Source organism: Nestor notabilis, unplaced genomic scaffold (genome assembly GCF_000696875.1).
Source record: "Nestor notabilis isolate BGI_N333 unplaced genomic scaffold, ASM69687v1 scaffold5318, whole genome shotgun sequence".
Classification (NCBI taxonomy): domain Eukaryota; kingdom Metazoa; phylum Chordata; class Aves; order Psittaciformes; family Psittacidae; genus Nestor; species Nestor notabilis.
In genome coordinates, this window is record NW_009940458.1 from 15,909 (window position 1) to 30,523 (window position 14,615).

The following is a 14,615-nucleotide window of genomic DNA, read 5'->3' on the forward strand; positions in this document are numbered from 1 at the left end:
ATACTTAAAATGAAAGATGCTTTAGGCCAAACTGGAAGAAGCACACTGTGCTCCTTAGAAACCCTCGAGAGGATGGTGAGTAGGTGCTGCAGTGGCTTTTTAGCTTAAGGTATTATGTTAAGAACTCAGAGCTCACACGGGCACCGGAGACGAGTGCCTGTCTGGAAGCACGTGCCCATGCATGGCTTTGGGAGGTCACAGTGCTCCACGGCAGGTCCAGGCTCTGTGCCAGGAAGCATCCCTCACCCCGAGCTTGGGAAGGAGCACTGCATTCTGAAGGCCACCTTTACTGGGATTAGCAGGAGTGGTTCCATGCCAGTGTGACTCAGCATACATCTGTCTGCAAGAAAGAGCACGTGGTTACTACTATAGATGTGGCTGTTGTCTGCAACAGCGTGCTGCACACACACGGCAGGATCAGTTGCCCGCAGCACTCAACCTACTGAATCAGAACTCCCTCTACAGGATCTTTTTTTATTATTAATTAACCACTCTCCCTTCTTTAACCACCCTCACTGCAGCCCTTTTTCCTGTCTTCCAGAGAAGTGGCTGAACTGCATTTTTTGCATGTTTTCGTAAGGGGCTCTGGTACAAAAACAACTTGGTGGTCAGGTCACTAAGACACCAACTTTGGGGTGTGCTTTACCCAAGAAATAGACTACAGTCCTATTCCCCTGTGAAGAAGGTATCCCAGCATGGGTTTGGCTTTGGTGAAAATTCATCACATGCTGAAAAACACCTGTTGTGAAGAGGTTAGGGACAGGTTCTGGCACACTGTGCAGGCAAGAGATCCTGCCATGGGGGGTATCTGACACTGTTCCCCCCCTTGTGATTTCTCTAACTTAGTTTACACTCAAAGCTCAAAATAAGGCCCAAGAGAAAGCCAGCATTAACAGCAGGTTTTGGATCACATTGAATGACATACAGCAGCAAACCCAAAGTCTCCCTGTTGTACAAGACAGAATTTGCTATAAGGTTAGTCATACTGTTGTTTGTTTTAATCACACAGAATTAAAATAAGACCAAACAAAACCTAGAAATCAGCGATGATACAAAAATGTTTAATTTACATGCAACATTCATGGAACGTCAAGGCAACAAAACATACAGTTTTGGCATTTTTTCCAGTCGGTTTTAAAAATGATTCATGTTCAAACTGAGAAAAGACACACAGTAACTGATTTCCCATGCACAAATGACACGCAGGAACTACATAAAAGACTCCAGTTAAATGACACACGAATTTTACACCAGTAGCTCCAAGAAAAGAGCCATCAGCAAACATGACTGAAGATCATGATCATAGCCCCCTCCAAAATGCTGACACAGCAGGAGAAGTGTTGAACAGTGAACAAGACCAATCAAATCACTGTACCTTGATGCAGAATGTTAACTTGTGAAATCTGGATTCCCTCACTGTGTTTGTAGTAAAAATGCATCCCTAGTTTACAAATTGACATTTAATGTTACTCAACTGCCATGAAAACAGGTGCTTAATGTGATAACAAAACCCCAAAAGTTACATGAGGAAATGGACATTCTGACAGTCATTCAGACAGGATTTAATGGGCACAGTTGAGTATAGAGAAATTAACCGGGTGGGTATGTGACGTTTCAAAAGACGAGGTTTGGTGGATTTTGCCAAGCTGCTTCAAAAAGCTGCACTGAAATGGCACCAGTCGTGGTTTATCCCACCACAATGGCCGCTGCGACCTCCAGCACTGTGGACTAGAGAGTTGAGGAGATGTCTCTTGAACCTCCTCCAGCTAAATCCAGCAGTGCCCTGAGACCCAGAGGTGCGGAGCCTCACACCTACACAGGCTGAACATGCCCTGTAGTTTTAGTAAAGGTAAGAATGAATCCTCTTTCAAGCCCACGCCGAGATGACCAGATCACAGTAGTAGTGCCAAGGTACCGTTACAAGAGGCAAATCAACTAAAACCATACAGAGTGTAGTGACAGACTGTAAACACCTAAGAGTAAGCAGTAATTAAAAATCTGCCCTATATTGCAGCTACTCATGTAAACAATTTATGAAACTTCTTTGGCACAAAAGAAGCATTTTCCCTAGCACTTAAAAATACAATGTACTTACATGCATTGAAGTTCAGTTTAAAAAGTTACTAACCATACTGATAAGCATTACTTGATTAGCAAAATCCATAGCGAAAGGATCCATTGTATCTTACAAAGAATTAAGAATACAGTTTGCAAGTCAAAAATTAATTTGCAAACTTTTAAGCTGTAGGGTAATCTGGGAAGTTAGGTTCATTTAAGAAATGTCTCCCTGTTTGCTCCCCCCACCCCATCAGTAATTGAAATCAACGGCAAGTAATTTGCGAAAACTGACTTTTACTTTAGGTTCTGCCGTGTTACCTAATCAAGAAAAATACCTATTGCACTACTACAGGAATGGAAAAAAAATCTTCAACATGAGAATACTGTCATTACATTCTCTTCGTTCCCCCTTTTCTACTCTCCTTGGGACCTTGCCAACACGAAATCCAGACTTCCCAAGGTGCTAACCCCGCCATCTGTAGTCCCCGTCTTTCCAGCAAGGCAAATAAACCAAGAAATTTCTCACATGATGTTTGATTATCTTTAACTCAGGTCACTCAAAAGCATTTAGTGAGTTTCCTCAACATTTGTGAATTGCGAAGTATGCCTCATTTATATGATCAACTTACATTTGTTATTCACATGCAACTTCAAGAATTAGTAAGTGTTTCAGTGTTGCTTCCTCAGTGCGATTCAGACATCTCTTAAGTGCCATGATGCTACAGGAATGCAAAGTCTACCATTCAGTGAACTTGAGCTGTTAGGTTAAACAAGCTATCTGAGGACCTATGCAACATACAGAGATGGAAAGCTGGATTTTTAGGTAAAAGATTTGCCTACAAAGCCTGGTGTTTAGGATCCCCTGTCTATTCTGCAAGAGTTGGTACATATTTAAAGCACTGCAGAGAAGCACCGTGGCTACGGTAGGGCCAAGCCATTGCAAGGAGAAACAAAGGTCTTGGCAGTAAGTAGGGGACTGATTTCCAACTGTTTTATTTAAAAAACAGTCATAAGCATCAGATTATATGTCCTGTACCTGACCGAGAGCTTTAAATAACTCAAGAGTAAAGTAGAAAATCAGAAAAGTCCTCTGGTGGAAAAAAAAAAGTGAACAAAAACTGACAGAATTTGATAATAAAAAAAGTAACCACAGAAGGAAAAAAATAAAGCAGCTTATATGTTGACTCAGAACCAGCAGTTTTCATTATAAGTCATTTTATGGAACATAAACCAAATGCATACAACACAAAGCTCTTCCTTCTTGTGGGTATCTCATGATGGAGTTAAGCCTGGACTTGTCATCTCTGTTGTGGGACTTGCAAGATATTCACTTGATTTCAGACTTGTGAGAGATTTGTAGCTTGCTACTGATGTAAGAGAGCCACAAAGACCAAGCAATGATGGAGTGTCTTCCTTTCCTGTTAAGAAAAATAAGAATTAAGCTAATGATTTGTACAGCACGAGATATCTGACCACAAAACAAAAATGTGGGAATAGAAAAATCTGGTCCACCCACATTATTATGGATTGTATATTACTGTTTCAGCATACCCATACTTCATAAATGACATTAGGAAGACATGTAGTTTATGCCACACCTTCCCTGCCCAGGTGGCAGAGATCCCTACCCATGCACTGCAGGTTGGCCTGAGGTCAGCCTCCTGCAGAAGGAGATTCAGAGGCTCCACAGATCACATGGTGAAGAGAAGGGTCTAATTCAAGCACCAAATACATTATATAGAAACTGAAGTGACCTTCCTAACATGGCAGTACGAAAAACCTAATTCTAAATTTCTCATAAAGGAGTAGAATTAAACAGAATCAGAATATATTTCTTTAAAAATAAACATGTTTTGTTTTTTAAACCTTGGTGATTTGAAGTGCATTAGGCTCCAACCACTTGGAAAAAGCCCTATAGTGCAGGAGTGGCAATGCAAGTATCTGCCCTGTCATTGAAATACACTTGAGAGTTAACATGAAACATACCTATTAGGTGTAAGTCTGCACTGGACAATTTCTCTATTTATTTTATGTCTTCCCTTTCCAGAATATCCATTTAAGTTATTTTGTGCCAACTCTGCTAATACATCACATTATAAAGAATTTGATCTACCAGCATCTCCCTACTTAATATTGCAAAAAATCAGTCGTAAGTAGATCTGCACAAGAACTCTCATCACAATAGCCATGCCGATTGTATTTCACTTTCTCTAAGCTCACTTAAAATAATTTAAAGACTGTTTAGTTTTTTGGAAAAGCTCTAAATTTTAAATGCTGATATTTTAAAGTTACAGTTATGAACTGCTAAGCCCCTGTATTGTCAAGTCTATTTAAAGGTAACATTTGATGAGATAACAGAAAGGCTTTTTAACAGAAAGGATTTTGGGATCTGTGCCCAAAATACTACTGTTTCTGAAGTCTTCCAGCATTTTTCTGCTTTTCACACTTGCCCACTAGATGGAGTAGCTAAACCTTGATAAGGTTTTTAAAAGAGATGTGTTACAATTAAATATATTATCATCTCCTCTTTCCATTTTACCAGAAATGCTGTCAAGCAGCATTTCCACAGATAAATGTTGAATGCAAGATGTAAGAATGACAGGGGCAGTTACAAATCCAGGGCCTTTAATCTTTATTTTACAAAACAAAAAAGGAAACTTAAAGAACTCAAAGATTTGTGTTAGAGCAGAAAGACAACAGAAAATCCTCCTTGTAGCTGAGCTGTCTCTGCTTCTGTGATGGAGAGGGAAGATATGCAATGTACTTGAAGTTTAGCTTCAAATACAGTATGAAGTCTTACAATTATTGGGGGCGAGCATCTTCATAAATCCAAACTTACTTGCAGTATAGTCCTTAGGGAAACTGAAAAAACTTCCATAACAATAAAAACACATGCTGTTGAATGCATAGTTTGTTCACACTGAAAATCATCTCACAGGGACTGAAGATCAGAGCTATGAAGAACAAAATTAAAGGAAGCCACTAGACTGGCTCTGTACCTTCATTTAACAAGTTCATTCCATCATGCTTCCCATCCTGTGAGTGACCTGGGTCCAGAGAGGACTGAGAAAGACTAACTTCTGCTGAAAGTTGGTCCAGACTTTGAAAACTTTTCCTGCAAATAAAGTAATGTTTAATAGTAACACATTTAAGGATCTAACTAGATATCCTCATTTCTCCTTTAAAAGTTGTTGGTTTTAAAAAACCAAAACAAACTAGGCAGTTAATCTTTCTTCTTTTAAAGACACTGTTTCTTTTTTTTCTTCCTAAAGCAATTATTTCTTTTTTGTTTATTTGTGAGGTATTTTGGGGTTTTTTCCTCCAAATTAATTTAAACGAAGGAAATTTTTACGGCAAGCAACAGAAACTGTTTTGTTTTTTTTCCTGCCAGCTGATCCTTCAATATTGTAACAGGTAGTTCCAATAGGATACATTTCAGAGTATGCTAAGGGAAATGTATAATTTTGAGTTTTCCCTTTTCCTCTAAAGGTGAATCAAAATAAATACTCAACTTACTCATCCCATTGCTGATTGTGCTTTCTATAGAGGAGAGTGTCCAAGGCAACAGCATTGACATCCAGAGCTCCTGGGGAAGGCCACTGATTGGTGAGGTGAGTAGTTAATTCTTGTCTTGATCTCAAGTCATTATTCTTTAGCACAGTCCTGTGAATACAAAAAGAAGTAAATCTCAGTCTAATAAATGCAATTCCATAAGGTACAGAAAGAAAAACAAGACAAATAGTCCTGACCAAGCTGATGTTCTACTTCAAGTGACCAACAGAAAGCAATTTAAACTGTTCATTTTTCCTAGGGGAAGCAACTTATAAACCTATTAGACATATGTAGGAAAGAAAGTTGAAATTAGAATCTTCCTGCAAAAGCAATAAAAAAGCAATTGCATTCTAAAGATTCTTTCTGCCAGCATGATGGTAATTAACAAGCCAACTATATTGCAAACCAACTATGGGAACATGATGTCCTTCCCCCCACTCAATTCTTTTTGCAATTCGACCACAACCCCACAGCCTCCCACCCCCAGTACTTTGTCAGAATGAACTAAAACCCAGACATGTTAATTCTATTATATGCTTCCAGGTAAAATACAAGGTATAGTTATTCTGTTTTCTACCACCCTACAGTTTTTAGTAACTTAAGTTCTAAATTACAGACAGTATGTTAACTGAGTACCTTACATGTCCAAATTAAGTTTTGCCTCATATTCCCATGAAGCAGACCAGTTTCCTAAAATTCTGGAAATGAGGAAGCTAATATGCCAATATTAGAAATCATCTGCCACAAGTCATACAGAAATATGGGAAATACATGGTTCAGGCTCCAAGACAATATCAGCCCTTTTCCAATAGTACAAGGCAACCTCCAACCTACCCTTACACTGCTGTAGAATAACTCTAGAAACAAAAGTAGTATTTATTGTTAACCCATAAATCTTCCAGTCCATGAAATATTAGGCAATCATAAAATGCTGCTTTCTGGCCCAAAGCAAATAGCTAATGTTACGTATCCCCACACCAAATTTACTCATGAGGTCAAAGCCAAATGCCATGCTGTTATCTGAAAAGCCAAACTGTGTAGCAAATTAAATAACTATACATGCAGTGATGTGAAATAACAAATAACATTGTCTACAGGTGTGTTTTTACAACGCAGTTTTTCTTCTGCTGGCATTTTAACTGTTTAGACAAGAACCTCAGTAAGGGCACATAACACTACCCAAAGAGCCAAAATTTCCCACAAAACAAGGTAAGACAATACTGAGTTCAGCAAGGAATTTTTAGTAACTGAGTTTGGGAGAGGAGACAGATACACAGCAATTTTGCAAGAGGAGGTGGTAAGCACCACAGTGAACAAAACTGTTTTCAAGGAACTTTTCTCAACATGACGAATTCCCCCAGTGTTCATGAAGTAGAAAAGTCAACTTCTCTACCTGGGGATCTCCCCCCTGCACTCCTCTCTCAGGCGTCTAGAGGAATAAGCAGTTTGGTAACCCAAAGCTCTCAATAATTTTAAGTATCTTGTATGGTATTCACTTCCCCATGTAATTCCCCTAATCCCATGGGGGTACCTCAGGCGTTAAAGGTGTATTAAAGGCTTGCTGATTTAAGGAATCTGGAACAGTGACCTAGCAAGTTCTTACGATGTTAGCCAGTTACACTGCAACACCTCCTTATTCAGGAGGACTCCTTGTATGCTTTCATAGAAGTTTTGTCACAGCACAGTTTGTATTAGCAACGTAGCTAAATGCAAATTCATACATTTGTAACACGTACATGTACATTCCTGTTTCAACAACTCTTGTTGGTTATCACCGCACAATTCAGCAGCAGTGTTAAGTTACTATTAAATAAACATGCTGAGCAAAGATAAAGCCCCCACACATCTACAGACAAGTTGCTAATAGTGGAATTCTGGCATTTTACATAGGTTTCTATATTGATGATATTCCCACAAATCTTTATGTTATAGTAATCTGGAATTTCAGCCTTTCTATGTAGAAAAAGAAGTTCTGAAGCAAAGACTAGCCAAACTGCTCTAGAGATTTATCATAACAACATTCAAAGACAGTTTGAGAAGATCAATACTTAAAGCACTCCACCATGCTCAGGAAGAAAACCATACATTGAGTAGGTTGCAGAAGTAACTATTCGCCTCTTAAAAACTTTTATACTTTTTTTTGAATCTTTAAGAATATGTAAAAATAACTATGAACATATAAAATCAGTCCAAACGCAGCATTCAGTATATAAAAAAAGAAAATACTAGACGAGACAATAGAAAGTTAGACAAAAATATTCACAGCAGGTGCTGGTAGTTACCACCTTGTAGATTATTTAGCTGTTTTCCCTCCTGCAGCCATTTGTAAAGTATCACAAGATTCCACTACAGCAAAGACTTTCTAAAGGCACAGCTTGCAGACAGCAATTCTCCCAAGACAAACAGTTTATGCATATTAACCAAACTTATTTTAACAAGGTATTAAACTGCACAGAATCATAATCAAAAAATCACAATCAAAACCATACTTGTCCAGGTTGGAAAAGACCTTTAAGATCATAGAGTCCAACCGTTAACCCAGCACTGACAAGTCCTCCAACAAAACCATGCCCCTAAGTGCAGCATCTACAAGGCATACATCATTCACACAATCTTAATCATGTGGCAAAAATGATCCTGCTACAAATATTCAAAATCATGAAAAGGAAAATAAATGGAGGCAAAAGCATTTACTATAGAGAGGAGTTAAAAAGGAAGGAAATATGATCAAGTTTTAATGAAAAACAAGCATACAAATTTCAAAACAGTCAGTTGTGAAAAAATGCTGCATGAGAATCGAGTGCTGTGCTGCTTAGTCAGACAGGAAAGAGGAGCTCTTTCTAGCAGTTAAAAGCTCCCAAAAGACAATAATTCATTTTATCCAAAGCAGATTGAATTTCTGGAGCAGGACTCTTGTTCCTCAGAATGCAAACACTGTAACCAGTGCAGGTCATCTCTAGGCTGTGATAGTGTGGGGTTTGAAGTAGAACTTTTCCTTAATGATCACAGTGAGTGCAATGAAGATTATGAGCTTTCCTCTAGATGTTTACTGTCAGGCTGTTTAACCAAAAGAAGAATTTCACTATTAATAAACTTATTTATCTGCTAGTATAGCAAAATAAGTCTGGCATATAAAATCATTCAAAGGAAAAATTAGAATAAAGTCTTCATAGAGCAAAAATAAGAAATGAGGAATTGGTGGGGAGGTACAAATGGGAAATACAGTATTTGTGAAACTCACACATTTCACAAAATATTCAAGAAAAAAATGTAAAGAGTATTTTCTGTTATTTACACGCACATAAAGGGAACTACTGAACTCTCTGAGCTATGACTCATAACTGTTACCAAAACTGCACATAAAAATAGTGTAATGTAACATGCAAACTTCTATGTAAAATGCTGGTCTGTAGTAAAACATAGTGAACTGGAATGGCCTAATTACAAACAGAGTTTGTTCTATTGCTTCTGTTCCTGAGAATGAACTGCTGGCGAAAAACACCAACTGAAAACCAGAATTACCTTAACACATGCAGACCAAGACTCAAAGCCTAGGTTTTATGAAGGATGTTACCTTGTAACTTATAAGCATTAATTTATATGGAACAAAATCCATAATACATCGTAAGACTAATACTGAAAATCACAATAATGCAGTTCTATTTTAAAATAAAATTTAGTTAAATTCTGGGGGGGTTTGTAGCTTTGATGGTTTAAGGATGATGCAAGATAAAGTTTGTAGACCATATGTTAAGCTATTTAATAGAGGAGTAAAAGCAAAGATACTCCAGAAAGGGAAGTGGAAAAGTAAGAGAGAGAAAAGGGTTTACTACAGAGAGAAGTTAAAAAAGAAAGAAATGCCATCAAATCTGAGTTAAAACAAGCAAACACAACAAGCTGTTAACTCCTTTAGACTGGAAATAGAAAACTTGAAAGCCAAAAAGAAGATAGAAGCAATGACTTCTAAATGTCATAATCTCAGGAAGGTAGTTGGTACATGGAGAATATGGTGGATCGTAGAGACTGTGTGATTGTTTGTAGAATGGAAGAAAGGCAGCATGTGAGACATGGCCAAATAGGGTATCCTGAACTGACACAGTGAGACTGAGGAGTGCAGAAAGTTTTGTGCAGACCAGGGAACATATGTAAGAATCTTTTATGAGAGTAGGGGTGTTAAGCAGATTTATGATACATCACCTAATCTAGGCATGAAAAAAATTCTTGGTTGTCTGAAAGCATGTGAACTTCTCCCCCCACACACACACACCCCCACCACTAACTGCTATCTTCTCTACCTACAATAATTTCCATCTCTTTATAGCCATGTTGGCAAAAAGTAGCACAAGTTCTCTTCTATGATCTGCAGAAATAAAATCATCTTACATAAGAGAATTATAATGCACACAGTCTCACCACGTTAGCCCAGATGTTAAAGTTATGACATTTAAATTGTGGGGTTTTTTTAAATGTCTAAACAAAGAAAAAACTCCACACAAATTCAAAATGCTACTGTAACTAGTAACTTACTAGGGGAAAAAAAAAAAAGCCAGCAAAAGAGATGAAAACATCATCTCAGTACTAGAATACATTAAAAACTAACAAATATGTGGCTTACATCTACATTTTTTGTTCTCTACATCAGGAACCGCAGTAAAAACATCCTGCTAATGAATTCCTACCTATTACAACATAATACCGATGACTCACTAATCAACACTAACATACACCCGAGTTAGGACTAAGTGTCTGCTTGAAGTGCAGATATATATGCTCCCTCCAGGCCTGTAAATTTGCTCAGTTTTATTCAAGAATAACAGCAACAGCCAGAGTATTAACATCAGGTTTACACACCTATTCCCAGAAATGTCTCTGCATGCTTTTGACTTCCAGTCCTTTAACTGCATATTTAAGAAGCAGGGAAAAGTGAGATTAGTGAAGCCTCCTGATAAACATCCTTTTCCACTAGTGTTCACCAGGCCTGCCTTTGCCAGGTACTCTACAGAATATTTACTTGCTGATTTCCTCAACTTTTATTCTTTTGAGTTGTTTATTCTGTAATTTATTATTTTAGGGTTATTTATTAAGCATAAGCTGAATATCATGATCTATGATGCACATATAATAATAAAATGCAATTGACAAATTACTACTCATTTCCATCCCTGCTCTGCAGTATGCTGCCCTTAGAGTTGTCCTGGTACAATCACAGAGGAGCCACCCTCAAAATGGATCACTGAAATGCTGAATTTTTTAGTTTCTTTTTTTAAAGCAGCTTTTTTTTTTTTTTTAATGTAACATATAAGGTAACCCTGCAAACAGTTGGGTTTGCACTAGCACTGTTTTGGGCAGCTCAGCTACCTCTCAAAAGGATAAGAAATTAATCCTTTGAATTAACACATCGAAGGCTTCTGCATCTTGAAAGTGTGACCTGACTTGATTCACTCATTCCTGTGTGCAAAACAGAATGACAGAAAAAGGTGATTATCTTTGGTCACTTACTGTGCCATAACTATATTACATCTGGGAATTTAACAAATAAGTAAAAATTAATCTCGCATTTAGTCCAAGCTAAAATGGAAAAGCCTTATCTTGGTAACCACATAAAACCTCCTGTCTCATTTCAGCTAGACTGGATTTCCAATTTCCCCTGGACCAGATCCAGATTCATGCCATTAGAAGCCTATTCTGAAAGACCCATTTACACAGATTTTTTTGTTCAACAAAATGTCAGTTCTGTTTCCAATTATACCTATGAAAAACCAGTAATTTCTTACCTGCAAGTTTAATTTCTCCAAATCCAGAAAATGCCAGTCCAGTTGGCAATTTGCACTCCTACCAGCAGATGAAGACAGGAAATAAATCAAACAGACTAATTCCCTAAGAAAGGGAATTACATCAGATGAATGCTCCAGTTCAAGAACTACCTGAGTAGTGAAAAGTAAAAGTGAAAAATAAAAGCTTAAAAAAAACCAAAACCACTTGAATAAGAACAAAGAACAAGCTTTAAAAACCTTTGTTTAGGGCAGAAAATATGGAATGCAAACTGAAATTGATAGCATACATGAATATAACTAAAATCTGTAAGAGCAAATCTAAAATAAAAGGGAGCTCTCAAACTGTCATTGCTGTAGCAAGACAGTGAGTTGTCTGGACTGGTATGTCATTGGACTTTGAGAAATTAGATCAGCAGGTATGAAAATTAGTTACTTACCAGTAGATTTTGATGCTGCAAAGTATCACCTCTCTCGGGTTTGTGCCCTGTGCACAGCCACAGTATTCCCCAAATTAGATGCCAGAGTAAAATCCCAGCAGACTTTCTAATGGCAGCTGCTGCAGTGAGAAAAAGCAGGTATGTCCTATCGCACCACATCTTCTTACTATTTTGGACTGGCTAACGATCTTCATGTGTCACAGTAACGGTACCAGCTGTGCCGCAGAACAGATGCTGCATTGCATTGAGGCCCTCAAAGGTTCAATACTCATTATTATTTTGAAAGGCCTTACTTACCCCTGCTCCCAAACTTATAATTCTACACTGGATAAAAATTCTGAAATCTGGAATGCATTAAGAACAAATGTCCAAGTAACTTAAAGTTTTTGTGTTTGCTACTCCTATGCAAGGCCTTCATCCACAGAAGCATAGCTATGGGAGAAAAGAGAAAGGATGCCACTAAGAAAATGGATTCTAGCATCACACATTATAGATTCAGAGAAAGGGACACTGCCATGCTAATGTCATTAAGTATGCAAAATGGTCCCTACAATTCTCTAATCCACTGGGGGTAGGAGAAGGAGACAGAAAAGGGAGTGGGGGGGAGAGGGAAGAAAAGACAGACCAGAGAGGAGAAACTCCTTACAAAACCTCATATTTTTCATTTTGGTGTCAGCCAGCATTTTGCTCTAGATATGTCAACACATCTCATCCATGAAGACCCTGATAATTTCAAAAGCTTTTAAGCATTTTAAAATTTAAATTTTATTTTAATATAAAACTTTTAAGCCCCCTTTCTTAAAGTTCAGAATAAGATATTTAAATATGAGGGTTTAAAAATAAATCCCTTTATCTACTGCATTTTGCAAAGTATGTCCTTCAGGCTGCTATTAAGAAATGTTTGGCTTCCTCTTGCACAACAAACCCATGCAGTCCCTCTGGATTCTAAGAATAGCATGTCCTCCATCATGTTGGAGGCATAGTTGCAGTTTTGTTTAGTTCTGCATGTTTCTTTGCTGTGCCTCACTCTGTACGCTCTACTCTGAATTGCAGGAGTCTGCCCATGTACTGTGCCGAGGTGAACTTTTCTTAGCTATACCTTTATGGAAAGAGGAAGCTCCCACTACTCCACAGATTTCCACTGCACTGAAAACAGAACTTGTCCTCCTGCTGACTATCCACACCTTTGTAAACAGAACAGGGGTACAGTATTGCAGCAAACTTCAGAAGAAAGAATTCCACAAAACCAAAATCCAAAACACTGCCTAAATGAAGGTTTTACCATCTGTCAAAAGCCACACTGTATCTTCTATGCTGTTAAAGGAAAAACAAAAAAGGTGCAGACAAGTTGAGAAAAGGAGCTGAAAACAGACCAGACTGCAGTACTAACATGTAAAACTGCTGCTGCAAACTTGAGGGAGATAGAGGATGTACAGGAAGCATTACAAATAAAAACATAGCTAATGTGAATTATGGTTTGATAGCAAAGATCCATGAAAGCTTTAAAAGGAAAGAAGGATTGGCATTCTCAGCTTTTACATTCTAGGAAAGAAAATCACCAAGACCAGAGATTAAATTTTAATCTCCCACTTCCTTTCAGTGAGAAAAAAAAGCAGCTACAACAAATTGGATTTAATGTACTTATGCAGTTGAGAAATTCAGTTTCTTAAGAGGGGAAAAAAAAAAATCTTACAAGAGAACTATCTGAAAAAGAAGGTAAGAGTGCTAAAAACGTGATCCAGCTTTCCTATTTCTCTAGATGATTTTGGTTTTGAGCAAGGATTACAAAGCTCAGCAACCCACACTGAAAGTTCTACTTTTCTGGAAGGCAGGATACATTAGCCTGCGCTCAATGCAGTGCTAACACAGGGGAAATAGGTGTGTGGACAGAATACTCCAACAGTCAATGCCTGGGAAAGACTAAGGTCTAAGTGACAGGCTGTGTACAATTCACGAGTGGAAACATATACAGAACACTTGCTGTAATTAAAGTGTCACAGAAATAAACAGTCTCTCAAGGCTGCAACTAAACTGTCATTTCCCGTGATTACAAAGACATCTGTATTATCCAGATAGGAACTGCAGTACTGCTGGATCTATAAGACAGCTATATTAAAATATGAAAAATGGCCTAGAAGCACTGTTTGGGGCTTGAAAAGACTGACCAATTCTGAAGTAACAGCCAGACAAATAAATCTAGCTTTAAGATTTGCTAAAACATACAAAAAATTCTTAATTACACAGACAAGCTTAATACAGTGTAAGACGTGTGCCCCTGCAATTTCATCTGAGTCTTACTTGTGCCATAACCAAAGAGAGAATTCCAAACACAGAAGAGTTTTCTTTCTTTTCTTTCATCCACACAACACTGGGACAAGACAGGGATATAGGAAGGAACAGCAGAGGCAGATAAAAAGCAGAGCAGCATAAAATATAGCATAGCTGCTGAATTTAAGAAATAAATTTTCAATACATGTGATAAATTAAATAAAAATAGAAAATTAAACTATTGCACCAGTTGGGACAAAGGAAGTTTACCATCTTACACCAGACACATAAGCCTGAAAACCTGAAAAATACCTTATGCGGAAACTCATGTTGGGACACATTACATTGAAGTGATTAGCTTTTATAACATCAATGAGTCACTATGCAGGAGATGACTTAGTATTCAGAAAATTGATAGGCTCTCTTGTAACCATACATCAATATTTAACATATATAAATATCAGTTTCAGATGCTAAATCTGAACTTTAAAGTAACAAAGATCAGCAGAGTTTGCCATAGACACAG

General features: G+C 37.8%; 1 protein-coding gene across 1 annotated transcript in view; it reads right to left on the reverse strand.

The window, feature by feature from the left end:
* Window positions 1-3,024: 3,024 nt before the first annotated feature.
* The window catches only part of RUNDC3B (RUN domain containing 3B), a gene marked incomplete at its 5' end in the record, with an annotated part of 33,375 nt that continues 21,784 nt past the window's right edge, over window positions 3,025-14,615 (reverse strand). Inside the window, 3 exons of the mRNA XM_010020352.1 lie at window positions 3,025-3,476; window positions 5,058-5,173; window positions 5,575-5,721. Coding sequence (XP_010018654.1) covers window positions 3,331-3,476; window positions 5,058-5,173; window positions 5,575-5,721 — 409 coding nt within the window. The remainder of the gene's footprint in view (window positions 3,477-5,057; window positions 5,174-5,574; window positions 5,722-14,615) is intronic.